The sequence below is a fragment of the Labeo rohita genome, unplaced genomic scaffold, assembly GCF_022985175.1.
Source record: "Labeo rohita strain BAU-BD-2019 unplaced genomic scaffold, IGBB_LRoh.1.0 scaffold_64, whole genome shotgun sequence".
In the NCBI taxonomy this organism is placed as follows: Eukaryota; Metazoa; Chordata; class Actinopteri; order Cypriniformes; family Cyprinidae; genus Labeo; species Labeo rohita.
In genome coordinates, this window is record NW_026129568.1 from 770,200 (window position 1) to 785,958 (window position 15,759).

The 15,759-nt window shown below is 37.5% G+C and overlaps 1 protein-coding gene across 1 annotated transcript in view; it reads left to right on the forward strand.

Moving 5' to 3' along the window:
* LOC127161406 (junctional adhesion molecule-like) overlaps positions 1–15,759 on the forward strand; it is a 44,302-nt gene that overhangs the window by 9,272 nt on the left and 19,271 nt on the right. Inside the window, exons 2-4 of the mRNA XM_051104174.1 lie at positions 933–1,277; positions 1,347–1,706; positions 8,589–8,690. Of these exons, the coding sequence (XP_050960131.1) occupies positions 933–1,277; positions 1,347–1,706; positions 8,589–8,690 (807 nt within the window). The remainder of the gene's footprint in view (positions 1–932; positions 1,278–1,346; positions 1,707–8,588; positions 8,691–15,759) is intronic.

Consider the following 15,759-nt stretch of genomic DNA (forward strand, 5'->3'; position numbering starts at 1 on the left):
CACAAAAATGATGTTTCTAGGGTGCCTAACACCCCTCTAAGACGTAGACGTCTATAAGATGTTTTTAATATGTGTATGATTTAGAACAGGGGTGACCAAACTCGGTCCTGAAGGGCCAGTATTCTGCAGAGTTTAGCTCCAACTTGCCTCAACACACCTGTCATACTAGTATGCCTAGTAAAAGCTTGATTAGCTGGTTTAGGTATGTATAATTGGGGTTGGAGCTAAACTCTGCAGGACACCGGCCCTATAGGACTGAGTTTGAGCACCCCTGATTTAGAATATATGTAAAACTAATATCTTGCAGACATTTGTCAGATGTTTGTACACAGCAGATGCTTTCCAGACCAATTGGTCTTTCATAGGCATCTTGCAGATGTACGTGTGCAGACGTACATGTGCGTATCTGTGTTATCATACACATATGCAACAAATATCTGAGTGAGTGCAGAGTCATAATCACTGTATATATGGGAAAGCAAGCCCACTGCAAGTAAATGAGAAAACCGTCTATTTTGCAGAAATATAAGAGGAAAACTGGCACTGAAGCCTGAAGATACACAAACCATAAATAAAGCAGCACATGCTTATAGTTTTGATCATGCTGTCATCATCTGTTTTCTACTCGGCTCATGTAATTACTAAAATATTCACCCCAGGAACATGCAGGTGAGATGGGCGTAAAATTAGTACACCCTTCTGTCTGTGCCATCCTGACTTTGTTTCTGTTTTGCTATTATTCTTGTGCACTTAGTCCTTCACTAAGCTGAACAGCCAGTCAGAGTTCAGAGTTTCTGACGCAGAGTCTACATGCTGAATCAGCCCCCCAAAAAACATTGCTCTTAGGGCATTCCAATTTCGAGTCCAATTTTACACCAAGAAACTTCAAAACAACTTTTATATCACTTCTTTCTGTTTCTTCTTCATTTCAGGGTTGGCTGTGCATGGTCCTTCTGGTCCTCTGGTCGCTCCACTGGGAACTTCAGTGGTTTTGCCCTGTTATGTTGATGAACTTTTATCAGTAGATGGACTAGAAGTGGAATGGAGAAGAACAGACTCAGAGACTTTAGTTCATCTGTTTGAAGACAATGACAGTCGAGCAGAAGCCCAGCATCAGGATTATCAGGATAGAGCTCATTTTTTTACTGAGCACATTAAAGATGGAAACTTCTCCCTCCGTCTGGACAATTTGAGAGCTGAAGATGAAGGAGTATACACATGTAAAGTTCACTGTCAGCTGGAGTCTGGAGAGATTGAGGTTCAAATAAAACATGTTGGTGAGTCTGAGCTCAAATTGATCTCTGGAAATATTTTTGCTGTGGTATTTACACCGTTTGTTCTTTCAGAGCGCTTGCTGGTCTCAGGATCAGATCAGTCCATATCTGTGTCTGTGGGTCAAGATGTCACTCTGAATTGCTCTGTAAACTCTCACATCAAACCTGAAGACATTGAAGAGGTTTCATGGAAGAAAACTGATGAAGATGAAGAACACATTCTGGTTCTGCTCTACCAAAACAATAAGACTTTTTCAGATTCATCAGACAAGCGATACAGAGACAGAGTTGAGTTTTTTACTGCTGAAATTCCCAAAGGAAACTTCTCTGTCCATCTGAAGAGCGTCAGAACTGAGGATAAAGGAGTTTACATGTGTCAAGTGTTTGCTGGAGAAGCCTCAGCCAATGCAACTGTAGTAATGGTACAGCTGGGTGAGTGACAGATGAATATGGTCACTGATTACATGATCAGCCACTACTCACTTTATCTTAGTAATCTCCTATTTTTATTGTTCTGAAACTAATTGATACTTGGGTAACAAACACAACTGTAAAGATTATATTTCTGTATAGTAGGATCAGTAACCTAAGCCTGTTGCATGTACATGATGCTACATTTACACCCTATAAAGTCCAAGAGCATTTTATTTACCCTCCTATATTCAGGTAAACCTCAAATTACAGTTAACCTGATAGTCAGTGAGCCATATTAGACTAACAGTCTAATGCAGGGAATGATAATAAGGACTGCCCGATGAACTGTCACTTGCTGATTGGGCCACGTGTGTGATATATTGTCTATGATAATATTGTAGGCTAACTGTAGTTTTAACAATCTGACATTATCTAATATTTCCCTCACTTTAGAAAAAGCAAACAAAAACACCCACTGAGTGCATGCATACACTATTTGATGAAGTAGTATGTTAAAGTTCTGTGCTTGCATATTTAGAGTGGATGCTTTCACTGCGTGATTTAGTAAGTGCTTGAAGTGGACAAAAAAGAAGTGCAGGTACTCCACGCCCCAATTAACAACCCATAAAAATAAATAAATAAGTACTTTTTAATTTTCACAATTCACAATGTATATATAGTCACACAATGAATCAATAATTAAATACATGTTTTCAATACAAATAAGCAAGTCCTGACTGTTAATAATAATGGATCTATTCAGAATCGCTACACCTCTGACCACCACATAATCTAAAACTCCTTCAGCCAGCATTCACAATAAAACACTCCTGCTTTAATAAAATAAACTGTAATAAAATGCACACTGAAAATAATAATTTACCAGGGTCTGAATGCAAGTCATTATTGTCTGTATTAGTGCTATTTTGAACTTTCAGTTTGAATGCTTTCACTTACTGAACCCTTGAACTTTCCAGGAGTTCACCGGTTTAAAATTATGTGATCGCAAAAACCTACTTCTTTTCATTTTAAGGTATTGTTATAATGCTCTGATCCGAGAGTCCGTTCTCATGAAAATGTGTATAAATAGCATGATTTTCTGTTTCTATTTGGCATGTTATTCATATGAAGAAATTGAATATGATATACATGTGTTTGTTGTGCATATAAAACGCAGTTTTTGCATGCATATTATACGCATCTACACCACGTACTTTCATGAGATAGGGTGACAACCCCAGAGGTAGACCAACTCTGCTTGCATCTATTCACAGGAATTGTTGACATGAGATGACTCCTCCTGGTAGTGTGATTTAATTAGTGCCATTTCTAATCACCCCACACTTTGACTTTGAGTACTGGCAACATGTCAGAAGTGCCAGTACGCACAAAAAAGTGTCAGTATGCAAAAGGCTAAAATACAGAAGTGCCAGTACAGTGTATCGGTGCATACCGGCCCACTTCAAGCACTGGATAGTCTATTAAAATGCATTTAGAATACCTCCAAATTTCAAAATCGGGGTAAAATGCCCCTGTATGCCACCTACTGGTGGTTTTAATTTCACATTTAAAGTGCCTTTTCATTCTTAATAATTTCCAAAATGAATATTCAACATTTTATGTTTGAAAACATCACTTTTTTTTGCACTTGTAAACTGAATAACTTTAATAAGGGCTAAATCCATATTTGTACAGTGAACACTATGTTGTGTGTTCACTTGCCTAACAATATTTAAAATGTAAATGAGTTAATAAAGTCACATAGTTTTTGGTGTCATAATGTCACCTCTGCCAGGGAGTCTCTGTCACCTCAGTCACTTCAGTTACCACCCACAGCGATCACCAGGTCCCAATGTATCGAATAGTGTTCTGGAGATCTACCGGAGATGCTGAGAATTTGGTTGAAATGTTTGCTGAACCAGAACCTAGTGGCCAATTTTCCAGTTTCTGTCACGAAAGGCAGATCTTGGAGAGATGATTGGGCAGTGTTTCTGGAGCGAATATACTTTAAAATAAGTTCAGATGAGCTGAGAAAGGAATTTAGATGGAAGATGTGTATAGGGAACAATTCTCCTAATTTATCCATTTTACTTCTCCTAAGTGTATATATGAGGGCATCTGGTGAGTGTATGGTGATGTCAGAAATGCAGGGATGGATGGATGGATCGAAGGTGGAAGTTGTAGCAAGTTCAGAGAAAGCCGAAAATGAGAGCAGGAAGATAGACTCTAAGGTTTGGTCGATGACAGAATTTGGATAACCTGACTGTAGCAATAAGATTGTAGCGATAAGATAAGGCACTGAGTAAGTCGGTAGTAAGTGGAAGACGTTTGCTGATAGGAGAAGGTTCTTATTTTCACAGATCTTTGATGAGCATGGAAATATGAGAATGGGAGATGGACTGACATTTGTCGCCAGATGTTATAGAAATTGATTCCTGACAACGTTTCCTGTGTTTGGATGGATCAGGTGCATAATTTTAGGAGGGAATGAGCATGAGTGATGAAGTTGCAGATGGATGGAACATCTGTTGATGGAAAAGAAAGCTGATAGTGGGTGTGATAAACTTCGAAGCAGTTCCTTCTGGTTAAGTATGCTGAGAGTGCTCAGTGCGAGACTGTTGAGAATCACTTCTTGGAAAGCATTGGAAAGACTTCAGCGGGGTTAACTGAAGATGGTTGTTAAATGGTTGAACTGGAGTTACGGCTTTGGTGTTCTGGTATGTGAGCTGTTCTGAGAAGGAACAGGTATTTTGTAGAAATGAGTGTAAGTTTGTGAGTGAATGGCATGAATACTGTTAAACGTGATCTGCCTTTGTTAATGATTTCTACTACGGCTGTGTTGTCTGAGTGAATGAGTATTGATTTCCTGGACCACTCTTACCCCAAAAGGATGGAAGCTATGATAATGGGAGAGAGAGGTAAACTCTGTGGGCTATTTAGACCCAGCATCCTCTGTAGTAGCCACCAAAGCCTATGGAGGGTAGAGCTGAAGATCTTTGCCCGAACCCGATAAAACCCGACGGGTTCGGTCGGGCTCGGGCTTAATTTATATAATTTTACATGGGCTCGGACTTGCGCTCCGGCTTGCACGGTAAATGAGTGGTCATGTGATGCCTTCCGATTAGCGTGAGAAAGATGCGAAAATGGTTGCTGAGGAGGTGAAACGGAGGCTTGCCTCTGGTGATTACGTTTTGGCAAAATTAGCCAGATCAGTACAATGCATCCCGGCCAGTCGCAGCAGCAGTGAAAGGGTGTTCGGTGCTGCTGGACGCACCATTAGTGAGCGCAGGACCGCGCTGAAACTACAGTGGATTCAATAATTTTCCTCCACAAAAATATGTAGCCTAATCTTGGTGAGTAAAGGTTTTTTAATTATAACTAAATAATAATTGAGCCTTAAATGCATAATGTAGACAGAGTATATAGGCTAATGTTGGCATTATTCTCTTGTTACATTTCAGATGCTATTCACCGTCATGTTGAGGCCGGATTTTGGAGAGAGGTGGCTAAGCAAATCCCGCGGAGCCTTTATCTTAATTTTATTATTGCCAAAACCCCATCTTAATTTAGAACTTATCTTAATTTAATTTCATTTAAGAAAGAGTCATTTTTATTGGCGCGTTGGCCTATTTATAGGCTGAGTGTACGCCTATTTTGAGTGCTAAGATGTTACGATGTTACAGAGGACTTATTTTATTTCTTTGTTCCAACTTCCAAGTGGCCTACAGCCTACTTTAGTCATTAATAAATTATGTTAAAACATGTATAAATTACTTCTTCTTGACAAAAGGCAAAAGAGCTGTGTGTTTCCGCACATTTGAATAATGTCGGGCTGTAAACGGGTTCGGGCTTTTAAAAAACTGTCATTCAAAATATACTTGTCGGGCTCGGGCCTGTCGGGCCTAACTTTTAAGGCCCGATTACAGCTCTAATGGAGGGTGTAGCATCATACAGTTGTATGTCGTCGGGGTTGGTTAGATATTCAATGTAGAAAAATGAGATGACGTTTCAGGATGATAGAAATTGTTGGCACTTTTCCATTTTGCATGCATCGTCTAATGTGGCTCTGGAGAGATGAGATGGGTATCGTCCTCACCTCTTGGTGACTACCAAAATGGCTTTTGACAGGAGATTTGACAAGAACAATTTTCTTTGAGGGATTATTCAGATGGAGTAATTGAAGTGGGCTAAAAGGGCTAGTAGTTGTCACTTTGTGCCACTGTCTGCCAGTAGGAAGTTAGAGAAGCAGTGTGATGCAATAGATTTTTTTGACAGGCAGAGATTCTTGGAAGGAAATTAAGTCAAGGGTGATGCATAAAAACTCGAAGGAGGTGCTAGGCCCAGAGATTTTCTCCTCTGATAGTTGACACCATGATCAGTTAAGACTTTAGTAAGGGTGGAGAGCCCTGATCGTGGTGGTGCTGATGGAGGTGTAACTACTAGAAAGTTGTCGAGGAGGTGGATGACATAAGCGAGTCTGTAATTATTAAGTAGAATCCAGCATAGCGCTTCTGAAAAAAAATCTAATCTGGAGCTGGGATGATGTTGATAATGCTTGGAGTGTTAGTGCCTGGGGAAAAGAAAAATCAATTATTAGAGTATTTGCGGGTGGTGATTCCTATGAGGCTGATGTGTGTGACAGGTAATGGTGGTTTATTAAAGGGGCCGATCATGAATCCTTCTTTAACTTCTTCCACTAATAGCATATTGACTATGTTGGGTTCTGCGTGGGGGACTGGAGACTATGCAATGTATAGGAGGTATCAGGAATTATGTCTATGCCTGGGTGGAAACCTTTTGTGGAATGAATTTTTAGCGTAGTGGCTAGGGCCTTTACCTTAATTGAGGTGCTGATATGCTTTGTTAGTCATTCTGCTGGTGTTATAGAATTTCTGGGGGCAGGAGTTTCTTGCATGGGCTTCACTGCAGAAGGATTAGGAATGTAGAAGCCTGGAGTTGGAAAGGCTGCAGCTTAAATGGTTGAAATTATTGCACACCATCCTTCCTCCCTGGTACAATATTTGATGCCTATTTATCTGTTTCCTGAGGGGCCTGCTGGCTTTTAGATGATGGGAAGAGAGGGTGCTGCTGCAGATGAGCAGCTGAATACAGATGTCTTGCGAGTGGTAGTTGGTTAAGTTTGAAGGGGGTGATAATGGAGCAAGCTGACGCTGGAAGACGGGGCTCTACAAAGTTTGCACGAAATTGATCACTGCGCTACGTAAACTCTGCAGTAGAGTTCGGAGATGAGAGAGCCCCAGTATGTTCTTTTGTTAAACTGAAGAAGGTGCCCTGCTGCTTGGGTAGCAAACAGAACATGATAATTGTAAAAGCTAGTCCCACCGAAGTGGACTGCCATGTCGTGGATGATGGAGAAATAGTTGACGAGTTCAGAATGAGGGATGGCTGAAGAAGCTGAGCTAAGTCGATGTAAACTGGAGACATGATTCTCTCATGATTCTGAAGAAAAAAGATTAGAAAACTAAACAAAATAACATAATTTACTAGTGGTTCTGACAAACTGTTCATTGCTTAAGTCTTTTAAAAACATATATTCATTTAAACAAAATCAAAACAAAGTCAGTGTCTCAATTCATTAAGCCTGCATCCCGATGTGCATACTATCCATCCTAAATTCTATGTAATAGCAGTAATTTTCAATACTATTTATATATGGTGGATAGTATGCACATTGAGATGCAGGGTAAGACTTGTTTGACTATTGAAATCTCCTGAATGAATGATTCAGTGACAAACTTTTTTTCTGAACGAGCAGTTGTCGCCACCTCATGGCGGAAGAGGATAAGCGTTACAATACATAGAAGTTTTAAGTTCCCTATCTGTCGTACACTCCGAGTTGTGTCAAGTGTGCGACACTAGGGGTCGTTCTTGGGAGCCCAAACACCTCTGATAGTTTGAAAAAAGGCCAATGAAATTGGGTGTGCAGAATTTGCATAGCTGGCCACGCCCGGGAGATCCGGGTATAAATAGGGCAGCGTATGCACCGCTCACTCATTCTGTTTGAAGCGTCTCAATTCACTCAGAGGCAGTCCAGAGTTGTGGCATGGAGGACAATGTGTGTTAGAGAAAAAAACATAATCTTTTTTATTATGGGTTTTTGATGAAAAGCTGGATTGGGATTTTTTTTTTAATTAATATTTTATTTGAAAAATCATGAGGATAAACAATGCAGATTTATTTTCACAACTTTCTTCTGATCAGATTTTCTTCTGCAGCCAATATAATTCTGACCATGACGCTCTCTCTCTCTCTCTCCATTTTTTAACACCATTAATTACCTTCTAGATTAAGCCTACTCCTTGAGCAGCAAGCACAAATATATATTGGTTTGCATATAACTCATGTCTTCATTCATTTGTATGTTTATCTAAAAGAGTTTGGGCTGTTTAATACTATTAGGATTTTATTTTAAAATCCCCCACCGTGGCCCTGCCCTGCAACATCAACACTGAGTTCTTGTAATAACTTCTGATTGAGATCTAAAGTGATTTTTGTGTGTATGTAAAAGGCAGACATGCACTCTTTGTTTAATAATAATAAATAATAATATGTTTAATAATGCTACCTTATCATTTGTCATAAACATCCTTTACACTTCTAAAAAATACCATGAGCTGCATAAAACAAAAACAGAAAATATATTGTCATAATTATATATTTCATGTTTCATGTATTGAAAAAATGTTTCTCTCATTTTTATCATATGACTTTATCTTCAGATTACATATTTCAATGGGAAATTAATAATAAGGTGTCAAACAGATGTTTGTTTAGGAATATGTGGTTGTCTTAAATTGTAACTATTTTTTGTTGGCCTGTAGTATGATTACATAGTTGTAAAAGTCCAGTTCTCACACTGGTTGTGTCCATGTCTCACAGGTTTTTCTGTTTTGCACATAATGGTGTTGATTCTTTGTGTCGCTGCATCTGGATCTGCACTTCTTCTGTGTGGTCTGATCTACTGCACATCACAAAATAAAGGTATGTTTGCAATAAGTTGTAAATAAAAAATGTAAATAGAATAGTTATTTCAGATTTTAGTGAACATGGCATAAATGATAAACCAAGTCTGAAAAACTTCTTTTTCATGTTATTAGATTTTTAACAAAAATTAAATTTGTACCAAAGGGGTATTTTGCCCCACAGGTTAGGGTAAAATGCTCCCACTCAATTTTCTTTATACATTTACAGAAAAATCAGAGAACAGACAGTTTCAACTTGACATTAAAAAGACAAGCTAAAATACATCAAGGCAAGGCACCTTTATTTGTATAGTGCACTATAAAATACAGATTGTCATCGCAGCTTTACAGTATAAAACAGGACAATAGTTTGTATTTTTTCTGTGAATTAAGGCCTTGAAAAGGACTTAATTCAGAGCAGCAAGTCTTAAATTCATATGATCATGGCATTAATGAGGGATTGTTTCCTCATGTGTTTCATTTTTAAGTGAAGCGAAAGCAGAATTTCTGTGCTACATGGTTTAGGTCGCTCATTAAACTATGCGGTAGATGGTGGTATGTGCTGCTTCATCTGTCAGTCACTCAAAGAAGAACTTGTCATTTAAATTTTTTATAGTAATAAAAATCATTTAAAAGTCACTATCTGATCACTTCTGTATTTTCTTTGATATATTGATCTCTGCTACCACTGAATCTAGATCCGACTCCTGGAGTCCTTTAACTCAAAAGTTAATAATGTCATTGATGACATTGCACCAGTGAAAGTCAGTAAGACGACTGGCAGACAAAAATCATGTTGAAGAAAATCAACAGCAGTACAGAGTATGAAAAGACAATGCAGACAAGCTGAGCGGATGTGGCGGAAGACGAAACTTGAAATTCACTATAGCATCTATAAAGACAGCCTTCATGCTTTCAATGTGGAACTAGCCACAGCAAGACAGAAGTTCTTCTCAAACCCTATAAACAGTAACCTAAACAACACTCGCACTCTTTTTGCTACCGTTGAGAGACTAACAAACCCCCCAAGTCAGATTCCCAGTGAAATGCTCTCCGACAGCAAATGCAATGAGTTTGCCTTCTGTTCCAAAAAGATCAATAATATCAGAAAGGTGATTAGCACATCCTCAAGTTATGCAGAGGTCACACAGATTCAACTGCAATTTCAAAAAGAAGTCACTATGTCTGTTTTTGAAGCAACTGATAGCAAAACTTCGGAAGAAATAGTACAGCACCTTAAATCCTCAACCTGCAACCTTGACACACCTCCCACATCTTTTTTCAAAAGTGTGTTCAACTGTTTAGAAACAGATCTCTTAGAAGTTTTCAATCAGTTGAACAACTACTTAAACTTAAATGGATACCTGGACAATTTTCAATCTGGTTTCCGACCACATCACAGTACAGAGACAGCGCTTGTTAAGATAATAAATGATATTCGCTTAAATTCTGATTCTGGCAAAATATCAGTGCTGGTACTACTAGATCTTAGTGCTGCGTTTGACACTCTCGATCATAACATTCTTCTAGAGAGACTGGAAAACTGGGTCGGGCTTTCTAAGATGGCTCTCAAATGGTTCAGGTACTTAGAAGGGAGAGGTTATCATGTGAGTATAGGAGAGCATCAGTCTAAGTGGACGTCCATGACATGCGGAGTCCCTCAAGGCTCAATTGTTGCACCGCTCTTGTTTAGCCTGTATATGCTCCCACTAAGTCAAATAATGAGAAAGAACCAAATTGCCTATCACAGCTATACTGATGATACCCAAATTTACCAAGACTTATTGTCAAATGACTACAGCCCCATTGACTCCCTCTGCCAATGCATTGATGAAATTAACAGTTGGATGTGCCAAAACATTCTTTAGCTAAAGGAGAAGTCCACTTCCAGAAAAACAATTCACAAATAATTTACTCACCCCCTCATGTCTTTCTGTCTTTAGTCGTGAAGAAATTATAGTTTTTGAGGAAAGCATTTCAGGATTTTTCTCCATATAATGGACTTTATTGGTGCCCCGATTTTTAACTTCCAAAAAAGTTGGTTTAAATGCAGCTTCAAAGGGCTCTAAATGATCCTAGCCGAGGAAGAAGGGTCTTATGTCTAAGGTCTAGGAAAGTGCAAGTAAGTTTGTAAACAATGTCCTCCTCTCAAGTTGTAGGAGAAAATAAGATGAGTTTTTCACCATACTGAGAGTTTTTCGCCATACTCAGTACACAGACGATGAACTTACACGTGATTCGTAGTAGTGATGGGAAATTCGGATCATTTTTCCGACTTGGAGCTTTGAGTCTCATTCAGCAAAGTGAACAATTCTTTTTTCCAGTCATTTCGTTCATTATAATAAAAAAAATATAATTGAAATGTTACGTGTTACTTCCCTAACACATCTACTGCTTACACAAATGTTGATCACACTATAAAAACTATAATGCTATAAGAAACAGAAAAGATTAATTATTTGCCTGGGTCTTTAGTCTATGATTAGCTCACCTCACCTCTTATCTGAACAATTTTCATGTTTGAGTCGTTTATTCATCACGTGACAGCTCCATAAGATAAACGAACGACTTGAAAAACCCGAGGACTCGAAAAAGGTGAACTAATTCCAGTACAGAACATAATATCACTCCCCGAGACGACTCGTTCTTTCTGAGTCACATTAAAGATTTGTTCAAAATGAAAGAATTGTTCAAGAACGACCCATTACTAATTCGTAGCATTGTGGATGCACATCCCAGAGCCTGTGCTACATGAGCTTTTTTTGTGCTTAAAAAGTATACACATTTGTATTTTTCGAATAAAAGATGGCAAAAGACAGATTGTTTCACTAGATAAGACCCTTCTTCCTCGGCTGGGATCATTTAGAGCCCTTTGAAGCTGCATTTAAACTACATTTTGGAAGTTCAAAATCGGGGCACCAATGAAGTCCATTCTATGGAGAAAAATCCTGAAATGCTTTCCTCAAAAACCTAAGCATATCACACCAAGCCTTAGATCCTTACACTGGCTTCCAGTTTTATTTAGAATTGATTTTAAAGTACTTTTACCCGTTTATAAATCACTCAATGGCCTAGGACCTAAATACATTGCAGATATGCTCACTGAATATAAACCTAACGGACCACTGAGATCATTAGGATCGAGTCAAATTGAAATACCAACGGTTCACACCAAACAAGGGGAATCTGCTTTTAGCTATTATGCTGCCTGCAGTTGGAATCTGCTTCTAGAAGAGATAAAATGTGCTAAAACATTAGCTACATTTAAATCTAGACTCAAACACATCTGTTTAGCTGTGCATTTACTGCATGAGCACTGTGATATGTCCGAACTGACTGCACTATGTATAATTATTTCCTATTTTTAATTGTTTTTATGTATTTTAAATCAATGTTTAAATCATTTTAAAAGTTTTAAAATTTCTTGTTTTATTGTTGCGATTATTATTTTTATATTTTACTTCCTTTTGTGTAAAGCACTTTGAATTACCATTGTGTTTGAAATGTGCTATATAAATAAACTTTCCGTGCCTTGCCTTGCCTATATTAGGCATATAACATGGTGATTATTATTAGTTTTGTTATAAAACATTCCTTAATGCTGCTAATTTAAAAGTGAAATTAAAATGCACACAACGCTTTTACAAGCTACTTAAACCCGAAGGAAAGTGAAGAAAAGAGGGAAAACTGAAACAAGCTAAAACCAAACAACTACATGATGCAGAATTTACGCTAATTTGAAAATGAAATTAAAATGTGCATGGCGCTTTTACCGAAGGCGAGAGAAAGAGGGAAAACTCAAACTAAAAAAAAAAAACAATTGCTAAATTCTGAATTGCTGCTAATTTTAAAGTGAAAGTAAAACTCGAACTCTACTTGGAACTCTACTTTTCCTTCAATTTAGTTCACAAATTCTTTAGTTGGTCTTAAAAAGGTCCTTAAAAAGTCTTAAATTTACCCTCATAAACCTGCAGAAACCCTGTGATAGAAAATACTCAATTTTTAAGCTAAAGTCAGTTCATCATTGATCATCATCATCCAGCTTAGCTCAGTTCAAACAGTATATGTGCAATCATATTGACAATATTGCCAAAAATCAAGTGTACCCAACTAGGCAAGGAAAAGTGGCAAGGAACCAAAACTCCATAGGTGACAGAAATGGAGAATAAACCTTGGGAGAAACCAGGCTTAGTTGATTGACTTTAACTCAAACTTGATTGTGCAAAGGACTCATCTGGTTCCTGTGGTCTCTGCAGATGGCTGAGGTCTTCGAAAGGGAACTGTCTCTAGGGCTCCTCTAGTTCAGTGGTTCTCAACTCCAGTCCTTGGGGCCCACTGCTCTGCACATGCACATTTTATGTCCCTCATTTAATGCACCTGATTCAGATCATCAGCTCATTAGGATTCAGAAACATACAAAATGTGCACCGTGATTGGCCCCAAGGACTGGATTTGAGAACCACTGCTCTAGTTGATATGGCCTACTCTGACAATCAGGGCTGTAAAGGTCATCTCTAGGTGCTGATCCACCATCTGAACTGGATATGGACTGGATCCGGGTGATTGCAGTGACCATCTGATCTGGATACCAACTGGATTTATAAATTTATACATTTATGGCTTTATAAGTAATTAGCAAGACTTTAAAATCTGTATGATGTTTAATAGGGAGCTAGTGTAGTGTTGGCAGAATCTGGCTAATGGTCATACTTCCTCGTTCTAGTAAAAACTCTAGCTGCTGCATTTTCACCCTGTTCTGGTCAATCTAGTTTTCGATGTTAGTGAGCTCTGATCGCCCCGCCCCACCCCTCCCTTCTCTCTGTGGAGTGATGAGCTGTTTACTTTAGCTGGATTTAGCCACGAAACCTGCTAACTAGCATGTTATTAGGAAGGGCGATTACAAAGATTCATAAAGAAAAAACCTTATATCCACTTCTGCTGTAAGTGAACCTGGATCACAAATGATTTGCGCGAACATTGGCGTATTTGTTTAGATCGGGAGGCGCATTCCCAAACAAACAAAAACATAAACAAATGTCATGATCCCATTTGACTTGTGCTGTGTATTTAAAGTTTTCTGAGCACATACTTTAGGGTTTGGTGAAAAAGCCTCATGTGTCTTGATCAGTCTTTTCCACACAATGGCATTCAATCATTTTCAAGCTCAGAATGTGACAGCAGACCTGCGCAAACATTACATTTTCAAATTACACTCGAGTGAGCAAGAATATTTTGAATTTAAAAATATAAGTCCTCTGTCTTTGTTTCCTATTTTTGCATCCTAAGAGAGATATATAAATAAAAAAAAAAGATTTTAGAAACAAAAATGTGAGATAAACTATATATTCATTATATTCATTAACAGCCCTTGACTTTATTTCAGTTCAAGGGCTATTTACTCATTTAAATTGCACTTGAAAAAAAAAAAAAAGATTCTAAGCTAATACAAATGCTGTATAACATAACATTCAATATGAATTTAGAGTAATTAAATGAATGACTCTTTTCAGTTTGTTCTATTTAGTAAATAAAGCAATATGTCCTGTGAAGCTGTGGTTTACTTTAAGAGTTAAACCACAACATCACAGGGCTTGCTTTTATAAAACAGGTATTCCATAAAAATATGTATTTTAATATTAATTGTATTAATAAAATAAATAGAACCATCTTCACCAAGAGATACTGCAACTTCCTCCCATCCTTTTTCCTTCGCCTGCAAGTCTTAATACAGCAAATGTTGAGGATCACAAATGACTGCCCAGCAAACACAACAACGTTGTAAAAACGTTTTTTCACGTTGTAAAAAGGTTGTAATAACGTTTTTTTCTGACGTATTTAATACGACAAATGTCTGGTTTTTTAAACGTTATAAATACGTTTTTTCACAACGTTGCAAAAACGTTTTTGTAATGTTGGAAGGAGACGTAAAAACGTTTTTGCAACATTGTGAAAAAACGTATTTATAACGTACCTACCACGTCCAAACTGGTACTTCACATGCTGCCATCAAAATGTTTTCTTTACAGTGTTAAATCTGACTATTGATCCTATTAAATGCACTTATTTACATTTCACCTCACCTTGTCTCATTGCTGACCTCCTCGGTTTTATAAGCCTATGTTAACATATGTAGGCCTAATAATTTATACTACACAAAAATTATCACTCATTTATTCACAAAATATAAAAAGTAAAGTGATGTGGGGTAGTTCACAAAAATAAATAAATAACCCAATAAACAAGACAAATGCATGAATATATACCAATAAAGCATAATGGTTTCAAATAAAGTACAACATATGAAAATTATGCAATGACTGGCAAATTTGAATATGAGTACAAAGTCCAAGAAATTTCAATGCATGTTTTAACAGAAAAAAGCAACAGTTCATTTGTAAAATGTATTCAGTTTCAGCTAGTTACAAATTATTTTATTGCAGTTATAATAATAATCACACTGCAATCTTATTACTCGTTTGCACTAAAACTAATGATTATATTGTTAGAGATTTATTAGCACAAATTACAGGTATATGGCATCCAATTTAGAACTTGTTCAAATAATAATACATACAGTTTATAATGGCTATTGTTGTTCAATTAATAATATTTTATAATACTGGAATACCTGAGATTTTGAAAAATGTATGTAGGTAGCGATTAATCAGTGTTTTAACTGTAAGTTACATTGTTATGCCACTAGGTGGCAGCAAGAGACCGTCTTAATGACTTCGTTAGAAAACCATTCTTTTAGTGCTGATTCATTCAGTTGCTGAATTCTGTGACCCACCAAATTATATGACTCTAGTGCTGAGGGTAGTTTATAAACATTTAATATATATATATACACATAGCAATTTTATGGTAACCACAAATTAAAAATGGTTTTGCTACAAAAACATAGTTTTAACTATGGTTATACAAATGGTAATCAATACAGCAAAAAAAATGGTAGGACTAGAGGGTCAGGTTTAGTAGTAGGTCAGATGAGCTCACTGCAGTGCTGAGGTTCACAAAAATTGGTGGGTCACAGAATTCAGTACAACCCCAAAAAGAAACGCGGTTGTAAGGAAGTGAATCATCTAAAC